The sequence below is a fragment of the Lampetra fluviatilis genome, chromosome 47 (assembly GCF_964198595.1).
Source record: "Lampetra fluviatilis chromosome 47, kcLamFluv1.1, whole genome shotgun sequence".
Classification (NCBI taxonomy): domain Eukaryota; kingdom Metazoa; phylum Chordata; class Hyperoartia; order Petromyzontiformes; family Petromyzontidae; genus Lampetra; species Lampetra fluviatilis.
Window position 1 is genome coordinate 10,228,810 of NC_136321.1, and position 26,931 is coordinate 10,255,740.

General features: G+C 50.3%; 2 protein-coding genes across 3 annotated transcripts in view; both read left to right on the top strand.

Annotated features, from left to right (window-relative positions):
• The window catches only part of LOC144947953 (transcription regulator protein BACH2-like), a 38,267-nt gene extending 24,877 nt beyond the window's left edge, over positions 1 to 13,390 (top strand). Inside the window, 2 exon segments of the mRNA XM_078877387.1 lie at positions 312 to 485; positions 487 to 13,390. Of these exon segments, the coding sequence (XP_078733513.1) occupies positions 312 to 485; positions 487 to 750 (438 nt within the window). The 3' untranslated portion in view covers positions 751 to 13,390.
• A 6,028-nt stretch (positions 13,391 to 19,418) lies between these two features.
• The window catches only part of MAP3K7 (mitogen-activated protein kinase kinase kinase 7), a 31,016-nt gene continuing 23,503 nt past the window's right edge, over positions 19,419 to 26,931 (top strand). The window contains exons 1-4 of one of the 2 annotated variants that reach the window (XM_078877389.1): positions 19,419 to 19,764; positions 23,173 to 23,340; positions 25,413 to 25,523; positions 26,379 to 26,444. In XM_078877389.1, coding sequence (XP_078733515.1) covers positions 23,251 to 23,340; positions 25,413 to 25,523; positions 26,379 to 26,444 — 267 coding nt within the window. In that variant the 5' untranslated portion in view covers positions 19,419 to 19,764; positions 23,173 to 23,250. The remainder of the gene's footprint in view (positions 19,765 to 23,172; positions 23,341 to 25,412; positions 25,524 to 26,378; positions 26,445 to 26,931) is intronic. The other variant, XM_078877388.1, reaches the window with a different exon arrangement.

A 26,931-nucleotide genomic window follows, 5' to 3' on the forward strand; every position in this document is an offset into this window, starting at 1 on the left:
CGTCGTCGGTCCACTGCTTTTGAAGGCCTTCCCAATCCGCCGCCTCTCATTAAAGCGTTATTATCGCGGCATGCACGGTTAACATCCGTCCGTCCATCCGCGTCGGCTACGGGTTCGGAGGTCGGCGGTCAGTTGCACGCTGGCACTTTCGGAACAAATTTTCGCACGACTCGTCGCGGCGTTCGCCGCGTTCGCTCGTCGTTGTCGCGCGCTCGCCTCCGGTTCACGTGCGCCGTCGGCCTCGGTGGCGCCGGCTCGCTAACCGTGCGTTCTCACCCGCGCTGTGCTCGTGGCCACGGTGGCGATTGCAGTGCAAGGAGAAGGACCGCCTGCTGGTGGAGCGCGAGCACCTCCGCGTGTGCATGGACGAGCTCTACCACAGCTTCACGGGGCTATGCCGGGAGCTCTGCCAGGGCGTGCAGAACAACCCGGCGCACATGCAGCTCTTGGGCCAGTACATGTCTCCCGGGGGGCGGCCCCCCGAGCCCCCCCCCCGCCGCCCGCCACCTACAGCAGCCGTCCGCGCCTCCGGTCGCGCGTCGCGGTCTCGGCGGCGCGAGGCCGCGTCGTCCCACGGGCGCCGCCGCTATGGAGGAGGGCGGGGAGGGCGGGGATGGCGGGGATGGGGGCGCTCGCGAGGCCGAGGTGGGAGGGGCGGTGTCGGAAGCACCGGCCCGCGACGCCGATAGCCGCGAGGACGGCGGAGGAGGAGGAGGAGGAGCTCTGGGGAGGAACGACGGTGCCGGGTAGCCCCGGGCAGGGCACGTTTGTGAATCAGTGCCGGTGGGGGGGGGGGGGGGAGCCACGTCAGGCGTGAGGTGGCGATTCCCCCTCCCTTGAAACGAAAGCAACGCGTAAAAGCAAAACCCCCGGCGGTTTGCTTCTTTTTTTTTCCGTGTGAAACGGTGGCGGTGGTGCATTTTACCGGTGGGGGAAAGAAAAATCGATGCTGAATGAGCACCACGTGTGGTCACACGGTCGGTGCTACTCTTCTCACCAGCATATCTCAAGGGGGGCCATCCCAGCAGCCTCGCACACTTTTAAAGGGCTCTGCCGTCGGGGAAGGCCTTGTCAATCCGGGAGCCTTCACCAAGTGATGTTTCGTCCAGGAGAAAGGATGCGTCGTTCGCGCGGCCTTTTTCTTCCTACGTGAAAACTGCCCGCAGTTCCATCGAAAGTCACGAGCGATGATGTTGCTGTTAAGATTATTAACAGTTACCGGGTCCACAGAGCGCTTCTTGCCAGTTGTACTCACATAATGGGACACATTTTCCTGTCATGTATCAACATCTGTTTCAGTAATGAGCCATTTTTTTCTTTTCCATGGGCCAGGCCTTAGCGGACTGCTGTAAATCCCGACCTCACCTGGTGATTTTTACGGGCGACTCGCGACAATATCGAGATTCAGGCATCTTTGGGTTGCGCTTGCAACCCTCAAGTGTCTGGCGAGTCTGCAGATCCAACGGTATGAAAAACCTAACGGTACGTCACTAAATTCCTGTGACGTCACCTTCTGAAAGAGATCCGTCGCAGGTCGCAGGCGTTCGTGGTTCTAGCCCAGCGGCCGCCCCTATTAATACTGCGGGTGGATTAACCACGAATGCGCGCCGTCTGCTTCACAGTGGACGTTAAAGATCCCCCCCCCCTCCCCCCGTGACGTTCATTTAAAATACGAGGCAACGTCGTCACTGTGCAGGTAGCAACATTACTGGCACGTTACTTAACTGGGAGCAACCACCCACCAACATCAACCCAGACTTATGCCCTTTTGTAGGCCGGCACTGTAGTGCACCATTTTGCCGCCGAGTCGGGTAGAGCTGCCACCGGGGGAGGGGGGGGGGGTCTCCGTGGCAAGCCCCTGGCAGCAGGGCATTGAAATGAGATGCGACGTGATGCAAGGTGCTTTTGGGTTTTCCGAGGCATCGACGTGCACTACAAAATGCAAAATCCGTATCCTTTAAAAGCCATCGCCAGTTGGCCACCAAGCGGTTTGAAGAGCGGGCGTGGAGGGGGGGGGATGTGTGGACGACGGAGTAGGCGGCGGTCTTGGCAGGTCGCCCGCGCCAGGGAGACTTGGCGTGACTCTTTGGGTGGGAATGGCCACTGTGACAGGGCTGGAGTGGGAGACACGATGTTTGCCGCATCTGTTGGGCCGCCTGAACCCCCCCCCCCCCCCCTTTTTTTACTGCGAAATAACGATGGCGAGGATCGCCCGGTGGTATTGTTTGTCTGGCTCCGAGGGATATTAAGGTTCTTGTCAACGGATGCGCAACAACCTCGACAATTTGTTGCCGATTCCCGTCGAAAGAAGATATTTTTTTATATATTTGTTTGCTTACGAAGCGAGTTGTGTACAACACACAAATGCCATTTAAAATTTGCTTTCCCGAAAGCAAATTCCCTCGAAAAACTAAAAAGATCAAACATTTTGAAGTAAAAAAAGGGGATGGAAAAGAAAAAGTGTGTACGTGCATGGAAAACATTTTACGAGTTCAGGTTTTTTTACATTGTTATCATGTCGCTTTTTTTTTTAAGAATGTAACTTTTTGCAAGCCCTGTGCGCAAAGCACGCACACACACACAGTCATTATCGAGGCGATTTAGCATTTCAGGGTTCTTGCGTTTTTATTCACAACGCGGGTGGAGCGGTGGGGCGGGGGGCGGTTGGGCCTGTGCTTGCGTCTGGCGGGGAGGGTATCGTCGGGGCGTCCGCAGTCTCGCAGCGCGTGCGCACGTGACCCGGGCTCCGAGTCGACGTGCGCACGTGACCCGGGCTCGGAGCCGGGTGGCGTGTGCACGTCGACTCGGAGCCCGGGTCACGTGGGCACGTCGACTCGGAGCCGGGTGGCGTGTGCACGTCGACTCGGAGCCCGGGTCACGTGGGCACGTCGACTCGGAGCCGGGTGGCGTGCGCCGCCAGTGCTGGCTGCGGATGGAGGCGCCCATCTTTCCAGACATCGCCCCCCTTCCCACAGTGCCGGACTCGGGTTGCCGACGGGATATTTAAGCACGACGAAAATGGGATTTTGTGTCTGTCGCACACCCCTGCAATCCCAGCGTCTTGGGAGCCCAGGGTTGGCGGATCACGCGGAGATGGAGTCATTGTGTGTGTGACGCCCCCGTCTGCTCGTAGGCAGCGGTGAAGCCGTGTTTGGAGGTTTTAATCCTCTGTCCTATATTCTCCTGGCACTCCGGCTTTTCATAAAAATGCGAAAATAAATAAAACATCGTTGGCCGAATGTCCTCAACTATAGATAGGGTTTTTTTTCTAAAAGGCTTGTCAAACAGCTGTGTTTGTAAAACATTGCAAAAGGCTCAGAAAGCACTTGGCTCTGCCAACTCACCTCACCTCAACAATTAGCTCCTCCAGACATAACACTTAATATTCCTGTCATTTCTGGAGCAATTTATAAAGGAGTAATTGATAAATGGCTGTGTTGCTGTATATAAATAAAATACTAAGCCTTACTAACTTTATAGTTTTTTCACAAAAAAGCAAAAAAATTATTTACATTTCACAAAAATACAACTTCTTAAATCCAAGCAACTGGAAGTCTTGCCACAACTGCCTCGTATGTAAAGATTGTCTCTCATTTTGAAGGCGTCATTACACCTTCATTAAAACGTTTTGGGAAGGTTTAAATTAAATTCAAATACCCTCGCGATTTTGTCGCAACAAGACGTGTTAAAGAGTTTGTTCACTTGATCACCACGGGTCCCTCAATCGGTTTGCTCTCCGCGATTACGTTTGCTCAGAGTTTGGCGCACGCGTGAGGCGCCCGAGAGGAGTTCTCGCGGCGCTGGCCCAACGCCGAGCGCACGGCGTTGGGCGTCCGTCGGACTGCAGACCCGACACAGACGGGTGTGGCATGTGTTTTGCGCGCCCAGGTCGTGAACGCAAAAGTAACGGAACTCATTTGTGGCTTCACTGTTGCTTGATAAACCACGCCGGCAAAGCTGGGTGAGGAGAAGTGCCCTTTTTGCAGACTCCCCTTGACAATGTCTGTGGGCCTCCCCCCGTCTATGGCTACGTCGTCCCCGAAGTCTTTTGTACTCATTTCTTGTTTTACTTGTGGATCTTAAGAACCGTTTGATAAAGAGCCCGTGGAGCAGACCCTCAGCGCCATTCACGCGGCGGGGGAAATAGTTGCGCCCGTTGGCTGTTGTTCTGCTGGAAATTGGCAGTCAATTTCTTCTTCAGCAACATTAATCGCCCCCCAACCCGCCGCGTCTGCGGGGCCAGGTGTTGAATGGTCGATTGAAAATGCTACAAATTCTGTCAGAGAGGCTTGTCACATTTAAAGTTTACCCTTTGTTTGGTTATGTAAATGTTCCTTGGGATGTCATCAACAGTGAGCCTTCGGTTCTCGGGCAGTAATGCTCTCAGGTTATCAATTCGTTACCAAATGTTAATGGTCACACGGTTTGTTTGTGGTTTCCATTGGTGCGGATTCTCTTTTCTTTACAGTGTAACAGACTCCTAAGTCTAAAACATTCGCTATTACTCCACCCGGGCAGGCTTTTATCACACGGGCAAAACCAGCGTCGCCCTTGTCACTGCAAACAATTACAATCGAAGCAGACAAACTTTCGTTTTCTGCTTCTCAACAATTTGTGACTCCGCGTGTTTTCCCGTCTTATCTGCCCGCCGGCCACCTGCCTAAGAAAAAAGGAAAGGATAACAACAACAAAAAGGGGCTCGAATAAAATTCGTTGGGAGCCGCGTGCCCCCGAGGCGCCGCAGTGAAACTGCTCTGCCGCTTCGCTCGTGCTGCCCCCCCACCCTCTCCTCTCGCCACTTTCCGACCTGCGCGTCGCGGTCATTCCCATTGGGCAGTTTGACGGGCGTTGTTGGTGTGTGCAGGAGGAATCGTTGGCCGAATATATATATTTTGGTGGATGCACACTTCTGGAAAGAATGTGTTCCGGAGTGCTGGCTAAATGACATAAAGGATCATTGGCACATTGAGTGCAAAATAAGGATAGAGAAGAGGACGAGACGTTGTGGTAGCGATGACGTTGCCTCCCACGTGGTAACTTGGAGGTCAAGTGGAGGGTTCACACAGGGAATGGAATCCTAAATCGCCAGTCCTCGTGAGAGTTTGACGTTGCGAGATGCCCACCTGGGAACATGATGAAGGAGGTAGTACAGCAAGTAGGTTCGCTTTGCAGTCATTCTCCAGAACTCAAGAGATTTGTCCAGGCCCTTCGGTTTCCTTATTCGTCTTTCGATTGAAAGGTCCTAAGACTCGGGTCTTGCCGGGTGAAGATGTTAATCGTTCGTAAACATTGTCGAGGATTTGCTCAAGTGCTCGTTGGGGGCGTGTGAGTGTCACCTGCACTCGCCCCCCTCGCATTGGCAGACATCCGTACACTCGCCAACAGCACCAATATCAGGGTGCACCACAGGCAGCTCGGGTTATCCACAATACCCCTTTTTAAGAGTTCTTTACTTTCACTTTTCAAGTTCGCTTGTAGCCGCAGTGTGAGAAGTGCGTGTTTGATTTCCTACATTGTCACAACATGGCAGCTGGGCTGGCTAGAAAGCCCCCTTCCACCGCACGGCGACCCGGGTGTGATTCCCGCTCACGGCCAATACCGGTGGAGATTATTTGAACCGGTCCTGGGCCTCCCCTAGGTCGACTCAGCCTTAAATGAGTACCTGGTGCGATGTGTAAACATCGCCACTGGGGAGACAAAGGCGGTCGTGCGTGGTGCTGGCCACCCACCCCCTCGTGTACCGTTCCGGCCTTCATAGGTGCTCGCTAACAGCACTTACCCCTACAGTCTGTTAAGGCTATACAGGGCATCTTTGTCTTTTTGTAGTAGGTCCTCTACGTTGCTGTACTGCGTGATACAGATCGCCACATTTCCTGGCCCTTGATGGGGCCCCCATCCGAGCACTGCTTGATGGTCCACGCGAGTGGTTTGCCCCCCCCCCCCCCCCCGTGGCTTTCCTCCCATCGTCGCTGCAGCACTGCGGGAGTGATGAGCACGCTGGGCAGCAGCAGCTGCAGCAGCAGCAGCAAACCTGGCACTGCCATCTCGTGGACAGATTCTCCGTCAAAACGCGCATCGCTGTTTGACAGCTGCACATTTTAAATGGGCAAAGGCAACATTTGCTTTGATACAAAACACATTTTAATTGTCAAATGTCTTCGCGTTTGCAAGTTGAGACCAACAAATAAGGATGATCAAAGGTCTCTCTAAATATTAAATATCCAAGTACGGTTGAAGTGCATCTGTTCACTGGTAAACTATCTTCAATGGGGCATTGTCTTATCAAGCAGTGTGAACAGGTCTGCCAGTCAACACGACAAAACACTTTACCCACTCGTACGTGCCATTTGTGAGCTCTGCCCCTTGCACTTGGGCATTGCAGGCTGCACGGGGCCTGCACACATTCGGCACTCGCGACGAATTGCGATGGGTGAAGTCACTCGTGAACTCCTCTCCGTGGTTGGGTCGACCGAAATCCCACGGCGTTTCCACAACACCGACTTTGTTTCTCCGCCAACCCACGAACTTTCTCCACGTTTATTCTTGAGGTGTCTTTTGTGGACCCCCGCCACGTTGCAACATTCTGCGAGTAAGTCGGCGAGCAGCGAAGCGGGTTTAGATTTGGTGCCGGAACGTGTTTGAAGAAGCGCAGGATTCGGTCAGTGCCCCCCGCCCCCCCCCCAGTTCTGTTCGCCAACCACATTGGTGGGTTCTTTTTCATTTGAGTCCTTTTTAAATTGAGTCCTTTTTAAATTGAGTCCTTTTTCATTTGAGTCGAGCCTGAAGCGGGGGGGACGGCACTCCCTTCCCAAACGCCACTCGTACCTCGGCGTCGTCATGAATCGCCGTGCGGCCTGCGACGTGTGGGGATCATCTCTTTCCCGGATGCGGACCCTTCGTCGTGTACCTCGTTCTTTTGTTTAACAACAACAACAATGTTGTCGTTGTTGTTTAACAACAATGTTGTAGTCCGTGCTTACGACTGGGTTTGTTTCCGGCAGCCCACGGTATTCCAGTTTGAAACCCGCTCATTTCACTCGCCAGGAGGTGTGGAGGCTTCCACGAGTGGCTGCAACAGGGCTGCGTGGTCTGCACGTCGTATTCATACCCCAGTGTTCCTCGCAAGAGATGTGTGCTGGCTCTCGCCTGGGTTGAGTAAAACGACAATTTCTACCTTCACAGTCTCTAAACAGACGCCCCTCCCCCCCCCGAGAGTTGAGCATCGACTCGTATTGGAGAGCGGAACGTTTATCTCATATGAGTTTCTAACTGTCTGTCGGTGGCTTTGTACGCACAGCTTCTTGTTTCAGTGTTATGATGGCATGCAGCTTTTCCACAAATTTGTAAAAAATTCAACAAAAAAAACCAAAGGCACTAACTACAAAGTAACACTAAGGTATTGAAAAGCAAAAACTATATATTGCACATGTAAATATCACTTGCGATTGAATGCATTGAAGAAGTGCATTTAAGCATCCTCGTCCCTGACTGCGGTGGCTCAACGTGTCGTCTTGATGCTCCTGTGGTGTGCGCTGTTGATTCCACTGTCCCTCCGAAGCAAAGTATAACAGCTTCATTATCGTCATTGTATTCAAATTCCGAACTAATTTCTGCCCCCCCCCCCCCTAATGTTTACAAGTTAGCACCTTAAATGGAAGAGCCGCTATGCTTGATTGCAATTATAAAGGTCACATCATAATTGGTAACTTATCATCCTGTGAAACAAGGAAATGTAATTATGGCACTGAGCAAATGTAACATTACATTTATTAATATATGTAATAGTTTTTGTATGTGTTTCTAAACACAAATAATTTGTTATGTTATCCTTTTGAAGTGTATATGCTTCAAGCCTTTACAAGGCATTTCTCACCTTGGACGATAGCACGTGCTCTGGCTGCTTTGAGGCGCCTTTCTCTCCTGGAACCGACGTTTCCGTTCTTGTGCCGCGGTAGCGACCGCGTTTGTACCGTGGCCCCAAAAGCATCACGGTGGCTGTGAGATGTTAACCACTTCCCCTGGTATGCAGGAGGCCGTGGGTTCGATCCCGACCCTGACGCCTGCTGCTGTATATTGGGAGTTTGCTTCTCTCTCCCCGTGAGTGCGTGGATTTTTTTCGAGTCCCCCGGTTTTTCCCTCCACATTTAGAAACATGCGTCTCGAGTATTTGACTGCGATACATTTCCACACGATGATAAGCCACTTCGTTGAGGAGCTGTCGTTTATAATCAGTTCGCTTCTGAAAAAGAGCTAAATGTAGCTGAGTGCGTCTTAAGCTGGTCAAAGAAAAAATAGTTTTAGTTTAGCTGTGGCCAGAAGCCTTTCTGTGAAAACTCGTCCAATCAGAGATCGCCTGATTGCGGAAAAGGAACCTCCCCCCTCCTCCACTTATTTGTCTTAGAAACTAAGTCTGGCCCACACTGTTACCATCGGGGAAACCTGGCGGTGTGACGACGTAGTTCTAATACCCGACTCACTGTTCACAGCCAGTGGAGTCGAGTGGGCCGTGGCCACAGACGCCCTGGGACTTGGGGCTGCCTCGTGCTCGCTTTGCCACGCGGAGAGATTCCTGACAAACCACTCGGCGAGCGCGTTCAGAACCGACACCGCTGTCGGATCAGGCCCGTTTTAATATCAACACAGCAAGCGGCCTTTCAACGTAGCCTCTTGAGTGTTTGAACGCCCGCTAATGGCTGCTGTGCTTGGTGGAGGACGAAGGCATTGCTTTGCGCAAGCCACGACAAGCGATGACTATGATCGACCGATCCCAGACCTTTGGTAGGTTCGTCCTGTTGCCTCGTTCTGATTCTCAGAACATGAAATGCGTTCCTTCCGTCCTTCCGTGGGGCGAAGAGTGGCAGCCCTTATAAGTCGCAAACAGAGCAGCCCCCCCACTCCGTCTTCCATTGCAAATATTCCCTGTCACTGAACACTTGCGGTGCTTGTTAGGACAGAATATAAACTGTGGAGTCCCACGAGAGAAAGCAAGTGTTTGTAAAGTCTGTGACATCTCGAACGTAATTATAACTGCTTTAAATCTGTGGGATTTTTCGGTGATTGTGGCAAATTTTCGGAAATTATCGTACAAAACACGGCTCCGGTCATTCGTGATGCGTCTCGGAGCCCGCGGCCCGTGCTCGTTAATGCGTCCGCGTTACCACGACATCAGAATCTGAATGGAGGAATCCGATGAGCTATATAGCTCTTGTTCACAGATGTCCAGTCTGAGCGAGTAAGAACGTTACAACAACAAACAGAACAAACACACGATAGCAGTGCCAAGTACAAGCAAGGTAAACAAATCACCCAAACACTTGCAGATACAACTCAACCATCCCCATCTTCCCAAACAAAGCCCACTGAGGTATGAAATTATTTCTAAAATGCGACCTGGCCACAAATGATAGCGCAGGAACGTGTCTTGTCATTTGGACATTTGTCGCAGCAAAATTATCTGAAACGCATGTTTCTAAATGTGGAGGGAAACCCCGGACCACCCAGAGAGAGAAAAAAAACCACGTCAGGGTCGGGATCGAACCCACGATCTCCTGTATACCAGGCGAGGTAGTTAACATCTCCTAGCCACCGTGGCGGCGGCCCTTATATACATGAAGTATACAAGTTCAAATTGCATCAAGTCCCAAGCGTCCGCGTTACCCCGACAGCGTTAAAGAGCCAACACACACCGCGTCCCCCTGTGTTGCCGCTTGACTGCAGACCCCACAACACACGAAGCGCGCACGTGCGTTCCCAAGAGATGCTGTCAATGCAGGACCCTCTGCCGCTTTTTAATTGCAACACAGACCATCGTGAATATCCTGCCTTTGAATAACTTCCTTCGCAGGGGTGTGGTACTTAATCGAACGACAATGTGTTACGTTATTTTGCGTCGTAACACGCGTTTGTGCATTAAGGTTGTGGAATGAGATACGCAGGCGAACGCAGTTGTCACGTGGCACACCAAGCTCCTGCTCTTCCGGTTGATCCGTTTGTGATGCTGCGTTGGTTTGGCTGTTCATCATTGGCCGCCGTTTCTTCGACTGTAACACTTGGGGCTTGGGGTTTTGCCTCTTCCCAACAAAGGCCATCAGAATAGAATCGTCACAGTGCCTGTGTATACGTATACACAGGAGGCAGTCCATTGTCATCCGGTAGTGAGATGTTAGAAATTTGCGCCAACCTATCGGGCACAATTTGAAGCCCCGTTTAGTGTCGGAATGTATCATCACTGTGGGGAGTAGTCTGAGGATACGAATTCACCCCCGTACTGAGCAAATGAATTGTCACAATTTGGGCACACATGGATTCCCAACTCCCCCCCCCTCAAATGTTACTGTCCTGTTTGTATAGTTAATTCTGTATGATTTGTCGTTTTTCCCACTCCACTCACCTCATAATTTGCATAAAATGTGCAGAAATAATGGGCGATCGCCTGTGAAATGCACGATTTGATCGTTAGTGTAAGAATTGGTTTTACCAGTTCAATCGATGGCATCCTTGTATGCCTGGAACCGTATGTGTCACTGAAAAAGTGGGCGAGTTTTACAAAAAGATGTTGGGTCCTATTTACTAAACATTTTGACTGCCTCGTGTATATTTGTCCACATAATGCCGTGTGACATTGAATTACATAAAGTCAACGAAACATAGTTTGTCGTGTGACTGTCTACATACTTTTAACATTTCATCCTCAACATTTTTCATTGGTCACTTTTTAGACATATCGTGATGGATACATGGTCGTGATACAGCTCGGCTGCTAAAGCAGCAGGGTTTCCACTTGTGCAGTCCTCGACAAGGTTATCTCAGCCATGTCCTCCACATCGCCCTCAATCATCCCCTGGGAATCAGTAAAATGAGCTGGGTGATGGGAAGTCAACGGACGTTGTCCGTGAGAGAGAGGCAGCCCTGCCCGAGCAGTGATGGAAATTGCCAAGTCAACATCGTGAGGCCAGTCGATTGAATTGTTGTAAGGAAATGCCAATTGACTCTGGAGAGGTGATGAGTTGAGTCGGTCCCACGTTATTACTCGATCGGTGGAAACGCAGTCTAAATGCATCTTATACGTAACGTTTAACTTACACTATATGCAGTATACACATTCTCAGGGGCAATCGAAAAGCCATGAGAACGGGCTATTAAAAGTATTCACAGGCTAAAACTGTACGCATTTGTTCAACTACTCGGTGTACTGACATGTGATGCTTTAAAAGAAGCCAAACTCTGTTAGTGGAAAAACTCTTTCGTATGTCCTCAACAAGGCATTGAGCGGCCTTCATGCATATCGCATCCACTAAAAACAATCGTAGTCAAAGAATAAAGTGGATGCGAGGCTGAGAGGAACAACTGTCACATTGTGACAAGAACGGGGTGCTGTGTGTGCGTGTGTGATCTGTACACCAGGAGCCTCGTGCTCGATTTCCATGCACTGCTCAACGACCCCATGCTTGAAACTGTGGTTGTTTAAATCGTGTTTGAATTAACAAAAAAGACCAATCAGTCGTGCGCGCACCGTGTGGTTTGAACGATTCCACTGGAATTGGACCCATTCCTGACTCTCGGAATTGGTCCAATTCCTCACGTTTTATGCCATGGGCAGCACGGCTTATAAAGTCATGGGGGGGGGGGGGGATTCAAGGTCCTGCCAATGTCTCCAGCCTGGCTTTGCTTACGACTGGGCATGGGAAACAATGCCTCACTTTCTCCAGGTATAGCCGTGGGTTGTGTACAAAGTTGCAATGGTAACTTCCGTCTTGTAGACTTCGCTTTGTTTTTGCCAAACCGAACTGTAAAACATCTCTTTATAAAAAAAAGTATTGCATCAAAAGCATTTTGTGTAAATGTATGTTTTATGCCTTTATCAACACGACACATCTACTTCTCTGACAGACTATGGAAATATGGCTATTGTTTATGTATCCAGGCTTGTGCCTGGGGTCATCTGGAGCATTTCACATCTCAGGAACCTTTAATCGGGTCGTTAAACATAGACGGTTTTATTTGCCGAGAACATTTGTGCAAGCATTGGCATTTTGAAAGTTAATTTTGTTTATTTGCATCCATAACATTCGACAATGTCAAGAATGAACAAAAGCAATTCCTGAACGAGAAGGGGGTGAAAAAAGCACTTGGAAAATTATTTAACATTCATATTTTTACAACACTCGGTTACTTGTTACGAGAATTCTCGATTTTTGCATAAATGTCGTTCTCTCTTTGTCGCACTTCAAATGACAGGCTGGTGAATATTAAGCATGCATGCCATTTCCTTTTCCGTAAACGATGCCATGTTAAACGTTTAACCTTTTACAAGCTGTTTAAAATGTAACCTTTAAAAAAATGAGTTTCATTGTAAAAAAATTGAATTTCCATTTTCTTACAGATAGCCTAGTACTCTGCATAACCGACTCAAACATAACGCATTAACCCCTTAATCTGCCGCTTGTACTTTGTAAAGGGAAGCCCTTGTGGTATGTCCCTGTTCGTCATGAGTCTGCTGAACACCGCTGGCTTAACAGGAACACGACGTGTGACTCCTTCCGCGACCTGTCGGGTTGTTGCAGCTCGCATTGCCATGCGGGACTGGAGCTGATTGTAAAATAAATGCTGCCAACTCGGCTGACCATGAACTCGCGGAAAGGCACATCATTGCCTTGGATGTGCTCCGGTCATTTTCATAATATTTTTAACAAAGATTGTGCTACATTTGTTCTAAGGAGTACCTACATTTCAGATGTTAAATTGTATTAAATATGAATTTCATTTTTCATGGAGTAATCTTTTATTTAAATTTACATTTTTATATACGAACGTGAAATTATGTGAAAGCATTTTCACTATCTGTGGAATGTAAAACACAATTTAAATGTATGCCGTATGTTTAAATTGTGTGTGCCATGTTCTTTTTTTCAAGAATATTTATCAACACCCCTGCAAAACTTACGGGATGGATAATGGGTTGATGCTTGGTCACATGAATAAACCTTGGACACGTTTAACACCGAGGTTTCCAGTTCAGTTGGCGTTGACTGAAGAACCTTCCTGGAACGTTGTACAGTTGGGATACAATTACGTGTGCAGACACATTAACCCAGCCATGATGCGGAGAGGCTTTTGGCTCGGAGTTCCAATTTATCGCTGTAGAATAAGGAGGCTATTTTTTATATCAGCAGTTAACAATGTAGATATTCACTGCTTTTTTTGTGCAAACATCCACCCTGATGCACGTGTTTATGCATCGGGCCAAAGCAAAGCGTCGATAAAGGGTACCGATTTGATTATGGAATCAATTGAAGTGAAATATTTGACGTGTTCTTTTTATATTACATGATCCTGTTAATCATGACAATGAATAATACACAATAAACTCATTCCCCCCTGAATTTGGTTGCAAGAAAATAATTGTATGAACCAGTGGATGATGCTGTCAGTGTACTTTGGCCGACAGTATTCGGGATTGACAGGTGAGTTAAATGTTCGTTTTGGTGTTGGGTTTTATATTTAATATCTGAACAATAATTACAAGGGAATATCTCACCAAGAGAATGCGTTTCCAACTGTAGAAATGTCATCTCTGGAAATGTCCATAGCCAACCCTGAAACCATTCATTTCCGGCAGTGCACGTGCCAGTTCTAGTCGACTGCTCATGAGGTCTTCATGATGCGCATGCTATCGTCTTCTGCAGAGAATACTAACTTAGTAGTCACGCTGACTTCATGACTATTCCCTGCCAGGAATAAGATGGAAGAGAACTCCAGATGCACCGAACAAGAGAGGAGAGGTTTGGTAGGGGGTGGAGGAGGATTAGTCCTTGAAATGTTAAAATACGGGGGGTGGGGGCATTCACCAAGGGAACTACAGTAAAGGTAAACAATATAAAAATAAATCACAATTCGTGAACAATGAAAGTTATAACAGTTGCGTTTTTAAAAATACAAAATATGTCAAAGACCGAAATTAAGCCGAAAAGTATTCGGGGAAAAAGATACACGTGAAGCTCATCCCGAGGCTGTAATTATAACAATTTGCCAATTGAGAGTTTTCATCCGGAAATCTGCGCTGGAACCTCGTGCTGCACCACGTTGGCGAGATGTTAACTACCTCACCTGGTATACAGGAGGTCGTGAGTTCCAACCCGTCCCTGACGCCTTTTTATTTGGAGTTTGCATGTTTCTCTCTCCGTGGCCGTGTGGTTTTTCACTCCGCATTTAGGCTCAACACGCGTTTAGAGTATTTGGCTGATATCAATTTCCACGTGATAAGCCACTTCGTTGAGCTATCATGTGTGGCCAGGTCGCTTCTGAAAAAGAGCTGTATAATATCTCAGAGGGCCTTACCTGGTAAGATCTTAAAATAGTTTTTTGTTTGTTTCTAAAAATGCCCTTTAAGTTGTTGAGGAAAGTGGCCGGCGTGCCTGGAGAGAAGCTCCAGCACTAGAGCGGTGGCTTTGTCAGAAACAGGTGTTCATTGCAGATGTTAGCCGTCTTCTAAGCGTTAGCGAGCTTGTCATGCGTCAGCTCTGTTCTCTCTAAGCCTGTGATGGGAAGTCCCTTTCTTTAGCATAACGGGCCAAAGAATGGGACCGCTGTTGACTTCTCACCTTCGTGTTACCAATTGTATCGACCGCAGGAGGAATGAATGATGGGCGGAGTATAACGCAGGTGTCGGGTGGCACCATAGCGCCCCCTGCCAGGCTATGTCGCTCGGAGTTAGTACTATTAGTGGGGGGGTCTCGTTTAGCGAATAAAGCCAGACTGGTATCGTTCCGAATGCCATTCACCCTGGCCCGGCGATGTCTCCTGGGGGATGGGGGGCGCTCGTCGTCCTGCCATAGTCGGGAGAAAAGGTCCCCAACTTGAACTTGTGTCGAGGCAGATTTCGTCCCATTTTTTGTGTTTGCAGACGAAACAAAATGTGGGAAGCAATCAGTGTGGAGCCCCGCGAGGAACCACCTCCCCACCACCCCTCCCCCGAGTGAGGAAAGGAGCTCGCATCTTGCGCAGATTACAAACGTCTCGCACGCGGGAGCCGAGACAGACTCTTGAGAGCGAGTGGTGGGTCCCTGGGCTGCAAGGTACTGTGAGCCCCCCAGTAATACTTTCAAAAGGAAAACAAAGTTAAAGAAAAATCCAATTTATTTTTACACGGCTAACAACAAATAAAATTCAGCATTCACAAAAAAAAAAACTTTTCACTTCATCCCTGGAGGCCCTCCAGCTGGTGGAGGGCCCCCCTGTGCTTGCTGCCCCTGAGGCCCCGTGCCCTCATCCGGCCCTGGTCACGGCAGGAGCGACGACTCCGCCCATGAAGTGATGGGGGGGGGGCTTGAACACAACCCCTCCACGCGTGCTCGCCCGCCAGGGGAAGCAAGCCACGTGGATCTCCTCCTCGGGTGGCCGGCAAGCAAGCGCTGCCTTACAACTCCTCGAGATGTGTCAATGTCCACTTCTGTTTCAACTTTAACAGAAAAACCCGCGCGGTTAACGAAACAAATTTTTTATTTAATGTCAGTTTTGACACCAGACGAGACGGCTGTGTTGATTCGCTATGCAAACAAATGTCTTTGATGCCTCTACATGTGTTTATCATAGCTAAGTGTAAGGTGTATGCTGATGCCCGCTTTTATTTCAACTTTAAAACTCGCAGTTAATGGAGCAAAAGGGGTTTTTTCCCCATGAGGTTTAATGTCAGTCTGTTCTAACACTAGAGACAAATATGTTGATTCGCTGTGCAAAAGTTTTTATGCCTTTAAAAAAGTTAAAAAATTTCGGATGTTATTAAGCTACGTTTGTGTATTATGATGCTGTATTTCTTTTTTTGATTCTGTGAAGTGTCAGATCTTATATTAAACTTTCAATAGAGCACTCACGACTGTTGTCCCGATGTCTTATTTCGTTTTGACTCGATTGTTTTTGTGTAATACTTTATCCAGTGGCTTAAGCAAGGCCGATGTTATCATAGCTGCGGATGAGTGTGTTCATGTCCTATTTAACTTTAAACATCTTTCTTTCAATGTCCGATCTTGTACACACCTTGATTCAGTGCACACAAGCCCATTGTGTTGTGATGTCCTTTTCCTTCTTCAGCTTGATACTTCGAGTGTTTACACATTAAAATAAAAATGCAGTCAGTGCATGCCATGCCATTGTATTCAGATGTGAACTTTTTATTGTCAATTTTTCCACGCTTTTATTTAACTCACTCTGTTGTTCTTGTTGTCGTATCCTCAAATATTGTAACTCAATGTTTACCCACTTCCCAATGTGGTATCGACTGCAAACTTGGTATACCTGTCATACTGATGCCACTACTATATTATATCATTAAAACATATATTTAAAAACATTATTTATGTTATGTTTCGGCTTGGGTCACGCTCAACTAACGTTGGCTGTAAATCACCAGGGTCCCTTACGTCATGGCAAGCTTCGGAGCCACTTCCTGGAGTCGTGGAGTTCTTCCATTACTAGTACGGTACATTTCATTAAAGCGTGTTTTTTAAAAAGTGTTTTTAAATATTACTTATTCATAGTAAACTTGATTATTTGAGTATATACAAAATATTGCATTCTGATGTCTTATTTTAGATTAAACTTTATTCTTTAAGTGCACCATTTGTATGTTTGATAAAACCACACGAGTCCTATATAAAGTGTAGGGGTTTGTATTTCCCAAACTGTATGAAAACTTTCCATTTTGTAATTAATTTTAGAAGTCCGCATGGTGACCCATGTATACATTATGGTTTACCTAATTTGCTTCAGCAAATATAAAAAGAGGGATGCAAAACTCGCATTTTTTTTCATTTCATCGACACAAAATTACATGCCACTGTAAATGCAAACAGTCGGACACATAAAAGGAAGATGTGAGCAGCACCTCAAACAGTTGCACACCTGAGACGCACAACCACAAAGGCATAAAACCAAAACATCATTCACGCCTATGGTCCCATTTAATCCTGACACACGCACACGGTCCACAGAGTCCTTGTTCGCGAAACGCATCTTCTCCGACGACCTTCAGTGTGAGGTCATCACTCAAGCTTCACTTGGATGTCCTGCTGAGGGTGGAGATGGCTGGGCTGCATCCTGGCTTCTGCGGCTGTCCCCGTCCAGGAGTTCTGCTGCTTTTTTTCTGATGGTGCGCGCCATGTGATGGTGCGCGCCATGTGATGGTGCGCGCCATGTGATGGTGCGCGCCATGTGATGGTGCGCGCCATGTGATGGTGCGCGCCATGTGATGGTGCGCGCCATGTGATGGTGCGCGCCATGTGATGGTGCGCGCCATGTGATGGTGCGCGCCATGTGATGGTGCGCGCCATGTGATGGTGCGCGCCATGTGATGGTGCGCGCCATGTGATGGTGCGCGCCATGTGATGGTGCGCGCCATGTGATGGTGCGCGCCATCAGAAAAAAGGCAAGAGGGAGGAAACTGCACTTATGTTACTTGAACAAATTTTAATCACTGCAGTGAAATAGCTGAACATTGTGAAGTAAACATGAACTGTAGGTTTTCTGTACTTACAGCTCGCTCCAGTGTCCAGCTTACTGCTGCTGTAGCTGTCAGTTCTGTCGCTGCAGTTGTTGATTCTGCTGATGCTGTATTTCCCATGTGCTTTTCCATGTCATGAGGTTGGCTCACCCACCACCGGTGGATACGCACAAACTCACCCACCGTGTGTGTATCCACCGGTGGGTGAGCCAACCTCACCCACCGTGTGCGTACCCACCGGTGGGTGAGCCAACCTCACCACCCACCGTGGGTGCTGAATCTGCCCCACCGATGCGTGCGCTGCCACGCGCGCGATTCAGCAGGTGCCGCTCTTCCCCGGAGTGACCCCTAACCCCGCAGCAGCAGGATGTTTAAGGTGCCCTGAGTGCTGATTAAGTCTAGGAAGGCAAACCCAGTTGCGGAGTTTGCTCGTATAAATTAACCCCCGTGATGTCCTTGGTCTGGAACACCGATAATGATAGTACAGTAGTACATGGTGTCCTCGCAGCCTGCAGGGACGTGACCGTCGTCCGTCCAGCCAGCCAGCAAACCCTGTTTCTAATCGATAACCCGTTGCTTTACAACGGGAGGGGGATTATTGATAGCTGTCATCAGCGCCTTGCGACCTCTGGGTGAAAAGTGTACATTATGATTTTCATACTCTTCACAAAACTGTATTTGGAGCACTTCAGCTTACCGGTGAGAATGAAGAGGGCTTCTCGATCCTGTTTTACGTGGCCGAACAATCACCCACCCACAAACAACAATCCCTGCCACAACAAGCCCAGCCACAGCAATCTCACCAACAACAATCCCACCCACAACAATCGCACCCACCCACAACAATCCCGCCACCACCCTAGCGGGATCGCAGACCCCCCCCCCCAGCACCACGACCAGCACCAGCGCCACGACCACCACCAGCACCACCAGCACCACGACCAGCACCAGCACCACGACCACCACCACCAGCACCACGACCAGCACCACGACCACCACGACCAGCACCAGCACCACGACCACCACCACCAGCACCACGACCAGCACCAGCACCACGACCACCAGCACCAGCACCACGACCACCACCACCAGCGCCACGACCACCACCAGCGCCACGACCACCACCAGCACCAGCACCACGACCAGCACCAGCACCACGACCACCACCACCAGCACCACCACCAGCACCACCAGCACCACGACCACCACCACCAGCACCACGACCACCACCACCAGCACCACCAGCACCACGACCAGCACCAGCACCACGACCACCACCACCAGCACCACGACCAGCACCAGTACCACGACCACCACCACCAGCACCACGACCAGCACCAGCGCCACGACCACCACCACCAGCACCACGACCAGCACCAGCGCCACGACCACCACCACCAGCACCACCAGCACCACGACCAGCACCAGCACCACAACCACCACCACCAGCACCACCAGCGCCACGACCACCACCAGCGCCACGACCACCACCAGCGCCACGACCACCACCACCACCACCAGCACCACGACCAGCCCCAGCGCCACGACCACCACCACCAGCACCACGACCAGCACCAGCGCCACGACCACCACCACCACCACCAGCACCACCAGCACCACGACCACCACCACCAGCGCCACGACCACCACCACCAGCACCACGACCACCACCAGCACCACCACCACCAGCACCACCAGCACCACGACCACCACCACCAGCACCACGACCACCACCAGCACCACGACCACCACCAGCACCTGCCACGCTCCCTTCGATGCCGCGCGGCGCCTTCGCGTGCACGAGGCCCCTAGCAAGATGGCCGACAGGGGAGCACGGGGGGTGGATGACGTCACGCAAACCGGAAGCGGAAGCGGCCCCCCACCCAACCCCCGGCCCCTTCCTCCACCACCAGCATCACCACCGTGTGCATGGGGAGCGGCGCGGAACAGCGACGGTGGTGGTGGTGGTGACGGCGGTGGTGGTTGGCAGTGGTGGTGGTGACGGCAGTGGTGGTGGTGACGGCAGTGGTGGTGGTGACGGCAGTGGTGGTGGTGACGGCAGTGGTGGTGGTGACGGCAGTGGTGGTGGTGACGGCAGTGGTGGTGGTGACGGCAGTGGTGGTGGTGACGGCAGTGGTGGTGGTGACGGCAGTGGTGGTGGTGACGGCAGTGGTGGTGGTGGTGGTTGGTGGCGGTGGTGACGGCGGCAGTGGCGGTGGTTGCGGCGGCTCGGGACGACAACGATCACAGCAATCAGCCCGTCGCCACCCGTCAGTGTCTCTCGCGTGCGCGGGGAAAGGGGGGCTCTGGGGGGCCGTGGGGGGCTCGCGTGGGAGGGAGCGGAGGAGGCGGGTGGGGGGCGCGTCCCGAGCCCCGAGCTCCTTGCCGACGTGACCCCGAGCCCCGAGGGTCACTCACTGGTCACTGGTTCATGTGACAGCTGCCGATACCTCTTCACATTCTTGGGTGTTTAGGTAAAGCCACGTCGATGGGGTCGAAGAAAATAACAAAAAAATGCGACGTTTCGATCGCAACACAAGCGGTCGTCTTCCTCCTCTCCCCCTTTTCCCCTTTTCCTGGAGACGACCGCTTGTGTTGCGGTCGAAACGTCGCAGTGTCTTGTTATTTTCTTTGACCCCATCGACCCAAGAATATGAATTCCTGCAGTCACCAGAACTCTAAGCTGCTATGCCTCTTCCACTCACCCTGCCCTTCCACCACTCCTGCCCTTCCACTCACCCTGCCCTTCCACCCCTCCTGCCCTTGTACTCACCCTGCCCTTCCACCCCTCCTGCCCTTTCACTCCTCCTGCCCTTCCACTCACCCTGCCCTTCCACTCCTCCTGCCCTTCCACTCACCCTGCCCTTCCACCCCTCCTGCCCTTGTACTCACCCTGCCCTTCCACCCCTCCTGCCATTTCACTACTCCTGCCCTTCCACCCCTCCTGGCCTTCCACTCGCCCTGCCCTTCCACCCCTCCTGCCCTTGCACCCCTCCTGCCCTTCCACCCCTCCTGCCCTTCCACTCCTGCCCTTGCACTACTCCTGCCCTTCCACCCCTCCTGCCCTTCCACTCACCCTGCCCTTCCACCCTTCCTGCCCTTCCACTCCTCCTGCCCTTCCACTCACCCTGCCCTTCCACCCTTCCTGCCCTTCCACTCCTCCTGCCCTTCCACTCACCCTGCCCTTCCACCCCTCCTGCCCTTGCACTCCTCCTGCCCTTCCACCCCTCCTGCCCTTCCACTCACCCTGCCCTTCCACCCCTCCTGCCCTTCCACTTCTCCTGCCCTTCCACTCTTCCTGCCCTTCCACTCACCCTGCCCTTCCACCCCTCCTGCCTTTCCACTCACCCTGCCCTTCCACCCCTCCTGCCCTTCCACTCACCCTGCCCTTCCACCCCTCCTGCCTTTCCACTCCTCCTGCCCTTCCACTCCTCCTGCCCTTCCACCCACCCTGCCCTTCCACTCACCCTGCCCTTGCACTCCTCCTGCCCTTCCACCCCTCCTGCCCTTCCACCCCTCCTGCTCTTCCACCCCTCCTGCCCTTCCACCCCTCCTGCCCTTCCACTCACCCTGCCCTTGCACTCCTCCTGCCCTTCCACCCCTCCTGCCCTTCCACCCCTCCTGCTCTTCCACCCCTCCTGCCCTTCCACCCCTCCTGCCCTTCCACTCACCCTGCCCTTGCACTCCTCCTGCCCTTCCACTCACCCTGCCCTTCCCACCCCTCCTGCCCTTCCACTCACCCTGCCCTTCCACCCCTCCTGCCCTTCCACCCCTCCTGCCCTTGCACTCACCCTGCCCTTCCACTCCTCCTACCCTTCCACTCCTGCCCTTTGGCCAATCCACTGCTTTTCCTGGATACGAGAAAGAGGGCCCTCCCCAAACGCCGTGTCGGTTTGAAAGATTGACCATAGTAGTAGGTTTTTACCCTTTTAAACTGGTACAAAACTGACACCTTTATTCAAGGCATCATGTTTGCAATATCCACAACACAAGTAGTCAAAAAAGCAAACAAAAAGAAGAAACTCTGATAATGATAATTGACCATACTTCACTACTCTGGTCCAGTTCGGATTGGTGAACAGGGTGCTGGGGATAGCCACTGGTGTTAGCCATGGCGGGTAACTTGAAACAAAAACTGAGGTGTGGGCTAAGCACTGCGCCAACGCTCCACTCAATAATGAGGATGCCTTGTGACATTTATCATACAAAAGAAGGAAAAAGAGTTATTGTACGTGTGTGCATGTTGACGAAACTTACATTGCAACTGCAAGTTTACCGAGCTTGCACGCACACCCACACACTGACATTCCAGGCATCATGAGACAAACCACTGTCTTACACGTTTGTACACAGAAGCCTGGTCTAAGCTACTGGATTGTTAATCGTTATGGCGAACAAAAAACTTACAGACCGTTCTCCGATGGGGTACCCGTTATGTATGAATGTTGCACTGTTGAGACCCCCATCAGACCGGTCTGTGTTGGGGTCTCTAGACAATAGACTGACTGGTCTCTGATGAGGTCTCTAGACACTGTGCCGACCTCCATAGGTGCTCACTAATAGCACTTGCCCCAACAGCCTGTTCAGGCTATACGGGGGTCTTTGTGTGTTTGTGTGTGTGTGTTTGTGTGTGTTTGTGTGTGTATTTGCGTGTGTGTTTGTGTGTGTATTTGCGTGTGTGTTTGTGTGTGTGTTTGTTTGTGTGTGTTTGTTTGTGTGTGTTTGTGTGTGTGTGTTTGTGTGTGTTTGTGTGTGTATTTGCGTGTGTGTTTGTGTGTGTTTGTGTGTGTGTGTTTGTTTGTGTGTGTGTGTGTGTTTGTTTGTGTGTGTGTGTTTGTTTGTGTGTGTTTGTGTGTGTGTGTGTTTGTGTGTGTGTGTGTTTGTTTGTGTGTGTATGTGTTTGTGTGTGTGTGTGTGTGTGTTTGTTTGTGTGTGTGTGTGTTTGTGTGTGTGTGTGTTTGTGTGTGTGTGTGTTTGTGTGTGTGTGTGTGTGTTTGTTTGTTTGTGTGTGTGTTTGTTTGTGTGTGTGTGTGTGTTTGTTTGTGTGTGTTTGTGTGTGTGTGTGTGTTTGTTTGTGTGTGTGTGTGTTTGTGTGTGTTTGTGTGTGTTTGTGTGTGTGTGTGTTTGTTTGTGTGTGTGTTTGTTTGTGTGTGTGTGTTTGTGTGTGTGTTTGTGTGTGTGTGTGTTTGTTTGTGTGTGTGTGTGTTTGTTTGTGTGTGTGTTTGTTTGTGTGTGTGTGTGTTTGTGTGTGTGTTTGTGTGTGTGTGTGTTTGTGTGTGTGTGTGTTTGTGTGTGTGTTTGTGTGTGTGTTTGTGTGTGTGTTTGTGTGTGTGTGTGTTTGTTTGTGTGTGTGTGTGTTTGTGTGTGTGTTTGTGTGTGTGTGTGTTTGTTTGTGTGTGTGTGTGTTTGTTTGTGTGTGTGTTTGTTTGTGTGTGTGTGTGTTTGTGTGTGTGTTTGTGTGTGTGTGTGTTTGTGTGTGTGTGTGTTTGTGTGTGTGTTTGTGTGTGTGTTTGTGTGTGTGTTTGTGTGTGTGTGTTTGTGTGTGTTTGTGTGTGTGTGTGTTTGTGCTGAGTAAAGCTTTCCTGCCGCACGAGGAGCGTCAGTGCCCTCAAATGGTCGTCACTGATCTGAATGTTTTGGTTGATTGACACGAAACGACGACACTGATGATGCTGCAGCTGCTGCCGCTGCTGCTGCTGCTACAGGAGGAGCGCCGTGGCTCTGCTGCCCTCGATCTGGCTGGCGCCGGCTGAGGGATGGCGACAGGGCCGATGAGTGGCGACATGGAGGCGACGCCGCCTGGGTTCGTGGAGGAGATCGACTCCGAAGAGATCATCGTGGAGGAGGTGAGGGCGCCCACCCCGAACCATCGCGCCTCCACCCTCACCCAGAACGCACCCCATGTAACTCATCAGATCCCACAATCGAAGCGTGGGCTGAGCGTGGATAGCACCCCAATGGTGATCACGCTGCCTAGCACAGACGATGGTGATCACGCTGCCTAGCACAGACGATGGTGATCACGCTGCCTAGCACAGACGATGGTGATCACGCTGCCTAGCACAGACGATGGTGATCACGCTGCCTAGCACAGACGATGGTGATCACACTGCCTAGCACAGACGATGGTGATCACGCTGCCTAGCACAGACGATGGTGATCACGCTGCCTAGCACAGACGATGGTGATCACGCTGCCTAGCACAGACAATGGTGATCACACTGCCTAGCACAGACGATGGTGATCACGCTGCCTAGCACAGACAATGGTGATCACACTGCCTAGCACAGACGATGGTGATCACGCTGCCTAGCACAGACGATGGTGATCACACTGCCTAGCACAGACGATGGTGATCACGCTGCCTAGCACAGACAATGGTGATCACACTGCCTAGCACAGACAATGGTGATCACGCTGCCTAGCACAGACGATGGTGATCACGCTGCCTAGCACAGACAATGGTGATCACGCTGCCTAGCACAGACGATGGTGATCACGCTGCCTAGCACAGACGATGGTGATCACACTGCCTAGCACAGACGATGGTGATCACACTGCCTAGCACAGACGATGGTGATCACACTGCCTAGCACAGACAATGGTGATCACGCTGCCTAGCACAGACAATGGTGATCACACTGCCTAGCACAGACGATGGTGATCACGCTGCCTAGCACAGACGATGGTGATCACACTGCCTAGCACAGACAATGGTGATCACGCTGCCTAGCACAGACGATGGTGATCACACTGCCTAGCACAGACAATGGTGATCACGCTGCCTAGCACAGACAATGGTGATCACGCTGCCTAGCACAGACGATGGTGATCACGCTGCCTAGCACAGACAATGGTGATCACGCTGCCTAGCACAGACAATGGTGATCACACTGCCTAGCACAGACAATGGTGATCACACTGCCTAGCACAGACAATGGTGATCACGCTGCCTAGAACAGACAATGGTGATCACACTGCCTAGCACAGACAATGGTGATCACACTGCCTAGCACAGACGATGGTGATCACACTGCCTAGCACAGACAATGGTGATCACACTGCCTAGCACAGACGATGGTGATCACGCTGCCTAGCACAGACGGTGGTTATGCCAGTTACAAAATAAACTGCCTTTTCACTGGATTTCTGTTAAGACGCAGAAACATAACTCGACTTATTCAATCCCAAGCTGCCCTGTTTTTACTTAGAACAAGTTGAATAACCTACTGTTTTGATTTGTCAACATAATTGCTTCATTCGTCAGACATACTGACATTTCTCGTTTGTAACAACTCAACTTTTTTTAAAATTCACATATGCTAAAAGTAATGGGTTCATACTAGCCCTGTGGCAGTTCTTGAATAGAACCCTCGAAATTCTTTGGATCGCTGGTGGTGATTTTTATTTTATTGAACATAGCACAATACCGTTACAGTACGCCGCGAAACTCGCTCGATCCGACGACATCGTTGGAATGGTCCAGTCGCGACGTGACTGCGACATCTATCAGGAGGGGCGGGGGAAGACACGAAGGGGCAGTGGGCACTGGTGGTGATTTTTAGTTGTTCCACCCCGAGCAGCGCTGCAGCATAACCTTGTTTAAAAGGGGGGCATAAATAACTAAACGGAATGAGTAAAGATGTGATCTGCTTTTGTCTATCATGCATTCTGCTCTCGCTTTCATCCCCCCGTGTATATGAGGAAAGGCTGCAATGTACTAATGATTTGTTTCCAGTTAATTTACCAGAGAGAATGTGAGCTGGACTGAATGGAAAAAGTCCATATTCACCTTCACCCCATACTATCAAGGTCCATGAGTGCAAATGATAGCGTACTTGTGTACCATGGTTTGAACTCGGGGGACTCATTTTGGTGGATGTGGAAGTTGTAGTTGATGATGTGGATTGTCGCCCAGGTGGTGGGAAGAGGAGCGTTTGGAGTGGTGTGCAAAGCCAAGTGGCGGGGCATGGACGTGGCCATCAAGCAGATAGAAAGCGAGTCAGAAAGGAAGGCCTTCATCGTGGAGGTGAGATCGCAACATTGTCCACGCACCCCGAGCGGAAGTTATCTTCCGACCGGATCATTACAATAGTTCGCCAAACCTCTCGTGTTAAAAAAATACAAGTTCTAAACAAAACTAAATGCTGCAGTATGATTATTGCAGCTGTATATTTAAGAAATAGAATATAATTATCTCGAATCTCAGATCACTATAACTTGCGAACCGTATGACTCAAGGTTCAGTACACTGAGCTGGCAGAAAACAAAGCCCACATTTTAAGCTTTTTAGGTGTTTCGTCTTAATCACATTTGCTATCCCACAATTAACTTCTCCAGTCGAGGCATGAGAATCATGACTTATCTGGTACAACAATGAACAGCAGTCTCGCAACAAGGAATCATATGGCACAGTACTACTCAAATACCACTGATTTCGTTGGTCGGGTACCTAATGCCACGTGGCACTTCTCTGTGCGACTGGTTTTTGCTGCATTTTCATTCCCTCCTCGTGAACACAATGTCGGCCTCGTAGCTCCACTGGATCAAATCAATTCAACACCACGTTTTTTTAAACTTATGGTTCCATATACAGTAATTTGTGACTGGGCTAAGGCATCAACTTACTAAAAATGTAGGACCCGGTGTTAATCACAGTTTTGTCTGCCCTAATTCAAACTCTCGATCACAGCAGTGCCAGCGTAATGCTCCGATGGCTTTTGTGAGTTCCTTTCAGACTGTGCTCTGCCCAGTGTCTGCCTAGATATTACTCGCATTCTCCTGCATTGTTTAAAAGCAATGTTTGCTTCACGGTGGACTTCAATTGTACGTGCTCAATTGTTGTATCCGTGTGCGTGTGTTTTGATATCCTCGTTATCTGCAGCTGCGGCAGCTGTCGAGGGTCAACCATCCCAACATAGTGAGGCTGTACGGAGCCTGCCTGAATCCCGTGAGTGCCGTTTCCACAATCTCTGTGAATGCATTCGAGAGAAAATGACGCTCATGCCGCCACCGTATATGCGCGTGTGTCTTCCTTGCACTTAGTTTTATATTTCTGAAGTGTGTATACCATCAGAAGGTTAAGTTTACACATCGTGTGGCATGTGGTGTGTGGGTGTTAACGATTGTGTGGCAGTATGCACGTGGGTGGGCCCAAATCACATACTGTAGACTCTCGATTATCCACGTGCGGTTTGTACAATTTCTGGATTAACAGCGCACCTGAGATTTTGACAGAAATTAATAAGTCATGGATTTTCCCTTAAGCCCAAATGAATAATCTAGTTATACTTTGTGATTCTTGGAAGTGTTTATTACAAGTCACGTGCTTAAGGCGGACAAATATGGGCTTCGGTTAATCTGAAATCCACGTGATCGCCTCTACAGTACAGTAGTTGCATATATTCTAGATTTGAAGCTTTCGTGACTGCAAGGAT